The 7,318-nt window shown below is 39.2% G+C and overlaps 2 protein-coding genes across 2 annotated transcripts; one reads left to right on the forward strand and one right to left on the reverse strand.

The window, feature by feature from the left end:
* Positions 1–912: 912 nt before the first annotated feature.
* Positions 913–5,251, reverse strand: LOC128741629 (transmembrane protein 62-like). The gene is made up of 4 exons (XM_053837583.1): positions 4,692–5,251; positions 2,835–4,062; positions 2,468–2,771; positions 913–2,405 (listed from the first exon to the last, which is right to left on the reverse strand). The coding sequence occupies exons 1-4, from the start codon at positions 4,914–4,916 to the stop codon at positions 2,120–2,122; spliced, it is 2,043 nt and encodes a 680-aa protein (XP_053693558.1). The 5' UTR covers positions 4,917–5,251; the 3' UTR covers positions 913–2,119.
* A 670-nt stretch (positions 5,252–5,921) lies between these two features.
* LOC128743663 (protein PPP1R35 homolog) lies at positions 5,922–6,651 on the forward strand. The gene is made up of 2 exons (XM_053840282.1): positions 5,922–6,294; positions 6,358–6,651. The coding sequence occupies exons 1-2, from the start codon at positions 5,989–5,991 to the stop codon at positions 6,649–6,651; spliced, it is 600 nt and encodes a 199-aa protein (XP_053696257.1). The 5' UTR covers positions 5,922–5,988.
* The last annotated feature ends 667 nt before the right edge of the window (positions 6,652–7,318 follow it).

Consider the following 7,318-nt stretch of genomic DNA (forward strand, 5'->3'; position numbering starts at 1 on the left):
CCCTCACGAGCCCGTTCCAATCGCGCAAAAGGTTCCGGCAAGGGAATGAACTTTCCTGTATGTTATTCAATATCACTATTGAAAGTGTAATCCGGCGAGCGAGTATCGAAGCGTGAGGAACGATGTTTGGCAAGGCGGAGGCAAATACCAAACAACGCACGCATTCAAGCTGGAAGTACTTTTCCCTTTGCAAGACGCTTAGATCAAGGAGCATATACCGCCGCACAATCCTGACGATGTACAAAACGCTGATCAGACCGGTAGTCCTCTACGAACTTGAGACTTTTGATTACAGAAGACATGGGTGCACTAGCCGTACTTTAACGAAATTTGTTACGGACTATTTTTGGTGGCGTACAAACGAAAAGCGAAGAGTGGCACAGGCGTATGAACGACGAGCTGCAGGCACTACTTGGAGAGATTCCCATCGTACACCTGGCAAAAGTTGGGAGATTTCGGTGCGCCAGCCACGTCGCAAGGATGCCGGACGACTGTGAAGTGAAATCCGTTTCAGCACCAAGAATAGAAGGGCCCAACGTGCTAGATGAGTCGACCAAGTTAAAGTCGGCTTGCCTAGGGTCTACTGAAGCCCAGGGCCGAGTACACTACCGTGAATCGCATATCAGTCCTATTTTCTATGGAGTTTCCTATATAAATGGGACTGTTATGCGATTCACGGCAGTAACAGTGGAGAGGAATTCTTGATGCAACCAGGGACATCTCGGCTCTATGCTGCTATAAAAAAGAAGAGGTAGAGAGCGACACATTGAAGACATGTTCGCAATTATTTTTTCCCGTTTTAAAAAAAATAGTATGAGAACCTATTTGTCATGCAGTATTAAAAAAAGTCTATTTTTTCATATAATACATATACTAATCAAAACTTTATTTTACAGTATGTAGTTAGGTCTATATCATCACAAAAAATAAATGTGCCTCATACAATAATTGCCCTTTTTCACATCAACTATTCTTGAAGTGTAGTAACAGATAAAATATAATATAAATTATATAACAGGGAGTTCGATTATTTTGTATTCGGTGGCTCAAAAAATAGTTAGAATAAAAACAGCCAATTTTACAAAACCTACTTTGGCTATAGGAAAATATATCTAAATACCAATATTAAAAAAGGGGTTACTGGGCTCACTTACGCTCACCTACTCTCATCGAACTGTTCTGCTTCAGAAGTAAAATCTGCAAAAGTCATGGATGTAACATTTGTAGACTTTAGTGTAATCTACAATCTTTCTGAATAAAGTACTGTATTATTTTCTGTACTTACGCTGTTGCTAAAGTTGTAATTTTTTCATTAGCAATAATAAACAATAAAAAAAACAATGATTGAGGGTTGTGGGCTGAAATCCGACCTAGACAGTCAATTATTTTTCACAGTTTGTATATCATTTTTTCCAGTTCTACCAATATTCGTTCTTTACAAAAAAACACTCCCTCATAAGAAAAACATTGGCAATTATGGAGATAGTACATTACGCTCAGTTCTATAAATGTTTCATACATTACTTTTATAGAGTTTGCCTCTGTTAGGCCTCAAAGTGGAATAAGCCAGTATGAGTGTAACTGAATGCAGCAACCCAAATTAAAAATAAACATTCTGTACTGTGCTTATCAATAAAAAACTTAACCCTGAAAATTAAATACTTTGGTACTGTAACAATTCAGCTTAAAATAACGTTGACACACATGTTACTAATCAGTTAGAAATCGTCATATTGTAATGTAGTGATCAGTAAATAAATTAGCAGAAAAATATCCGTTTTACATTTTACCTAATACTAACAGAAAACAAAAACTTTTCAAGTGACGCTACTGGCATTCATATTATTTTTGTACATCAAAGACTACGCACGATTGCTTAGAAATTTTGAATGTTGTTTGTAAAATTGTCTCTAGTTACAGTGGTTATTCTATTATATTTCAAACCAATGATCTGTATTGTATTATGTGGATAACAAATTTGCTTAGTCAATATATTCTATATAAAAATAAATTTTACTAACTAATAGCTTCCTTCGAAGGCAGAAAAAGGTGAAAACACTCAATTCCTAATTTAATACCAAATTCGCGTGAAACATTTTCAGTCATAGTAATGAACTAATCACTGGGAAAGCGCCGATTTAGACTCTGTTGGCGGAGACCAAACAGCAGCCGCCGATTGAAGACACTTTATAGGCAAATTTTTCGATTGATACCACAGCAGTATATTTAGCACGATAGACCATGTCCGCAGTGGGGTGATGATAAATGCCAACGTTCCGTAAGCATTCCAGAAGATCAAAGCCAACAGCAATTCAACCGCCATAATGAGGATGAAAGAAAGATTCTGCCACGTGGCGGCCAAAAAGTTTAACTTTTTTTCCCCGCTGGATGGTCCACGATAGAATCTACAAAGAAAATCCAACATGTACTGGCAAATATTTTAACAAACCTTTACTCAATAGAGTACCGTTTCTGTGCGTTATTAGCGTAAATATTTATCAACGGAAACTGACAGAATACTAGTTGGAAGAACCCGTAAAAATAGGTTAAAGTTCCTGGCAGAAAAGCACCGTTTACGAAAATGCCCCAAACGAAAACAACGCCCATGTGACCGTCTATAACTTCCCCGAATGACCACGGGCCGCACGTCAAGTACAAACAGTATCCAACAATGGGAAATATAAGCCGATCGACCGTCGAAAGTATCCACATCTTTCTAATCCAACCGCGACAGCATAAACTTCGGATTCGAGGACGAGCCACAGTTCCATCTGTAATTCAAAAGAGAATGTTAGAAAACAATGAACATTACTTATCTATTGTGTTATGCTTACTTCTCACGAGCATGTGCCATATGCGAAACACACATAGCGGCACCAAGCAGGAAATCAAAGCCACGCTAAAGAAAGCTTGGAAAATTTTGTTTGTATCGTACATCAACACAAAGCGTGCCAACAGGCTAAATTTCTTCCGTGATCCATCAAGGGTGAATTCTTGTTCAATCACCCGATACCGCCCATCTTCATCACGTACAAAAACGGATATTTTATGTATGCCATGCGAGTAATGTTCCGCTATCCACGGGACCACAAACAGTTCCCTACTGACAGGAGTGCAGTCGACCCAATTTTGCTTATCCAATTTTACCTGGCACTCAGTAATCTTGGCTGGAGAAAAGGCAAGCAACCGAACATGACTAGAATGAAGCTGGGCATGAGGATCCTCTTTGTCAGGTATGTTGAAGAGTGCATTCTTGGGATTCGTTATCAATACCACCGGCCATTGATTATGTTGCAAATCAACGAACGAAAATTGTCCATGATCGAAAGCGGCCAACCGGTAGAGGCGGTTTTTCATCCAATCCCCAAGCTCAAGCTCAAGAAAACCTTCCCTCTGCATCGTATACATTTGTGGAACTGCTCCACCCAGCTTGTGAAAATGTCCGCAAAGATAGGCATACCCTTCCTGGTATTTGCCAACCAAGTTCCGAACTCCACTTGTTCCCAAGCCTGGTGTCAGTATACACGACGTAGGATAATGGCCAAACCAAATCGTATAATTCGTTCCCATGTCCCTTGACTTTTCTGCCAGACTCATGATATGTTGTGTTTCATTCATAGACAACATTCCGACAAAATTAAATGGTCGTTTTGGGCCTGGTTCTAAGCAGGCGTCAACCCCTATGAAGCTGTAACGATCGCCATCCTTCGTCGCTAAATGATGCATGTATGAGCGTGGGTGTGCTCTGCCCTGAACGGAATAGTTGGTAAACAGATCCTGCTTGGCTTGCAGTGCTGGGACGTTAAAGTTATCATGATTGCCTCGAATGTCCAACCAAACAGTTTTGTTTAACACGTTTGTATCTCGCAGAACGTCCCGATACCAACGCCACTCTTTCTCGTGCTGCTGGGATCCAAGAAAGTTGGCCGTTTTCGCATCCGTCAGATCGCCGGATGCTAAAACCACCGACGGTCGAATTATATCCACCGTGCGATTACAAAACTCGATCAGGTGGGGAATGCGCGTCGGGTCTAAATAGAGGCTGATGTGAAGATCGGAGATCTGCAAATAGGTGAGGGTGAAAATTAATTACAAAATCAACTTTGTTGAAAGTTAGGCAAAAATGTTTAAGAGCCGTTGAATAAATCCTCTTAGTACCAGACTTTTAACATTTTCTCATTGCAAATAAATAGGGGCAACTATCGTTAATCAACGTAAAAAATTTAAAAAACATTTTACAAAACAAATGTCTAGCAGACACGAAATATTTCAAAAAGATAGGCAGTTACAAAAAAAAAACTTATTCAACAACCTATTCTGCCGTGAATCACATAACAGTCCCACTTTCTATGGAGCTCCCTATATAAATGGGATTGTTATGTGATTGACGACAGTATTTTGCTTGTTCACCCAACTGTAAATGACACAAACCTGATCAAATGAATATAACAAATAAATAACTCAGGATTAGATAAACCTGCACTACAATGTCTGGAAGAAATCAAATCACAACACAGGTGCTTTGTGCTTTCCACCAGACAACTTTTCTGCATTTTGCTTCACCAACAAGGAGAAGCAGTAGAAGTTAAACATATAGGTACGTAATCCAATGATTATCTTGCTTTATTTATTAAACACCTAACACAATGACGAAGTAAATACTTATCTTACATTACTCGAATTTTACTTACCTGTAGAAACCACATGAGATGCCGCGGGCTATCGTCAAGCTTGAAAGAACCACCCGTCCACCGTTGTCGTTCCGCATTCCATCGTTGCTGGCCTTCACTATAAGCGGCATCCAGCCGCTTACTCAGCTTGCTGTCAATACCAACCAAATTCGCGACATTTGCCACAAATATCGAAAATATCACAATAAAAGTAATCAAAGATATTGCGGCTGTGGTAAAACGCATTATGATATTCTTGAAGAAAATACGTTCCTCGTTTGTTGAACTCTACGACGTGACTTTCCGCCGACCCCACCAAAGTGACTTAGCTCAGCTGATTAATCCCTGTTTTCATGGTTTTCCGACAATACAACGCAAATAACCATGAGCACTCAAAATTTTTGGTTTCAAAATAAACGTGAACGACCGCAGATATCCTAATAAAAAAGAAACGATCACGGAGCACCTAATTGATTCTTATTCTAGCGACACGGTGAACGGTGAATAAATTGGCCAATCCGGTCAATCCCGTTAGCTTTTGGTTATTGATTTTTTGCCAAGAAAACGGTTTGTTTACCTGCTCGATAAGAAATCTGTGCTGCCAGAATGTATCGTTTTCTGACAGAAATATCGGTACACCGTGAATTAATAGTACCCAAGTGATGTGCTGAATTTACACTCTTGCTGCTGACCTATTCTTGATTAACATTTGAAAAGGTTAAAGACAGTGTTAAAGACTTGGTTAAAGATGGCGGACAACTGAGCGGCGAAATCTGTTCTCTTAAGGACCCTACAGGCACCAGAACTGCAGAGCGAGCTACAGGGGCTCAACGTTCTAGATAAAACTCGACTAAGCTGAAACTGTCAGGTGACGAGTGACGAGTAACCCAGAACCGAGTGCAATGGCACTCGCATAGGGCATTCCGGTTCTAAGTTACTAAGGCATACGGCGCATTTTTACTTTAATTAGTTTACTTTACTTTAGTTTAACATTCGAAATTACTCATTTTTGATATTTTGAACGAAACGACACAAACGAGTAAATGTTACCCAATGTAGAATAAAAAAAGAGCGTGCGCAACCCTAGCAACACCGTTTTTGTTTTTCCAATAAACATCGCTGAACGGTGTAAAGGAACTACACCGTAAAAAACAACAACAATATTACTTGTGATTTTAACATTTTAAAGATTTTAACATTAACCACGAAATAAGAAAATAAAATAGTGTAAAAGTGCTTCAAAAACTGTTCAGTTCTGATGCTGTTTACGTTTGAACACACGTATAGCTTTTTAATCTCATAGTCCACAAGACGAAAGATGAAGAAATCTAAATTTCGTAAAGCATTTTTGCGAGATGTAGAAATTCCGTTAAATAAAACCAATGCAAAAGTTTTGAAACCCTTGTCCGAGAACACAGCTCCTGCAATTAAAAGTGGATCAACGGTGAATAACCGGCTGAACGACCATCCAAGAACTAGCGTATCCAGCAAATTTCAACAACCTGAACTGCAAACAGCTCTCAATGTTTGTAAGCAAATTGAAAAAATTAAAGCTACTAAATCAGCTGTGCCCACCAACATTGGGGAACTAACTCCGAAAAGCAAAAAGAATATTCGTGAACAAGTTTGTGGCACCGATGAATTTAATTATAAATCTCTACTGATTCTATTTTGTTTTCGTTTACAGATAACTAAAAGGTTAAACTTTCAGCACGACGAAAACGTTTTCAAAGGTCTAAAACCAGTGAATGTAAACGATTCTGTCCTAATTCCCATTACGAAAAAGCCACTGCGTACAAAATATGTTTCCAAAGAAAAACGAGACCCCGAACCGGAGCTTGCGGATTTTCTGCGCCCCATTCCAGAATTCAACATGAATTTCGATCCGTACCTGCCACCCGAGATGTCACCTAATAAACCGAATGGAAACAATACTAAAAACATTATCGATGTATTTAATAAAATCGACTTTGGTGCCTGAGTAAATAGGTTTTAAAATATAGAATAAAACTATTGAAAACTAAAACAATGAAGCTTATTTTGACTAAGCTACCTTTCACGGGTTTCTTCACCCTATATTCTGCATTTCGATTAGAAAAAAGATTAATCGAAGCAGGCTTTCAAAGGTAGGAACCCGGCCTTTTCTTTTAGACAGGCTTTACAACATTGATGGATACCTAATTACGAGGGTAATGGAGATTCGAGCATACGATCAGTCGTATTATACAGTGTTAGACCAATGTCGAACCTCAGGGACACTTTTAGTTCATTTCGTTTCGAAAAATATCGTACGGATTTCTGCATTATAATTGAAGATTTGTTTTAAACTATTCAGTCTTTGCGGTGTTCCTCAAGGGAGTAGCCAAGAATTTCTTTTATTTTCGCCGCGCTGAATCAAATCACTCTGCGAGGCGATTGACGTGACAGACCAAATTTCATTCGTAATTGCATCGGTGTTACGTGAATTGAGCCACATGCTGCAAAAGTTTTATCGAGAAACTCACGTTACTCAATTCGACTACTCTGCTAATACCGAATGAAAAGCAAAGACGGGGAATTGGAGTGCACGTCACTCACCTTGCAGAATAATGCGTCCATCCCGCGACAAGTAAAATTGCCGAAAATAGCTTGCATAGAAGGGGAGCATA

Source organism: Sabethes cyaneus, chromosome 3, assembly GCF_943734655.1.
Source record: "Sabethes cyaneus chromosome 3, idSabCyanKW18_F2, whole genome shotgun sequence".
Taxonomy (NCBI): Eukaryota; Metazoa; Arthropoda; class Insecta; order Diptera; family Culicidae; genus Sabethes; species Sabethes cyaneus.

Excerpts from the sequence above, each read along its gene's own strand:
- LOC128741629 (XM_053837583.1), bottom strand. The coding sequence starts at position 4,916 with ATGCGTTTTACCACAGCCGCAATATCTTTGATTACTTTTATTGTGATA. Across the intron at positions 2,772-2,834 it reads ATGGCACATGCTCGTGAGAA|ATGGAACTGTGGCTCGTCCT; the intron begins GTAAGCATAACA and ends TTTGAATTACAG. Across the intron at positions 2,406-2,467 it reads GCTAATAACGCACAGAAACG|ATTCTATCGTGGACCATCCA; the intron begins GTACTCTATTGA and ends TTTTCTTTGTAG.
- LOC128743663 (XM_053840282.1), top strand. The coding sequence starts at position 5,989 with ATGAAGAAATCTAAATTTCGTAAAGCATTTTTGCGAGATGTAGAAATT. Across the intron at positions 6,295-6,357 it reads AAAAGAATATTCGTGAACAA|ATAACTAAAAGGTTAAACTT; the intron begins GTTTGTGGCACC and ends TTTCGTTTACAG.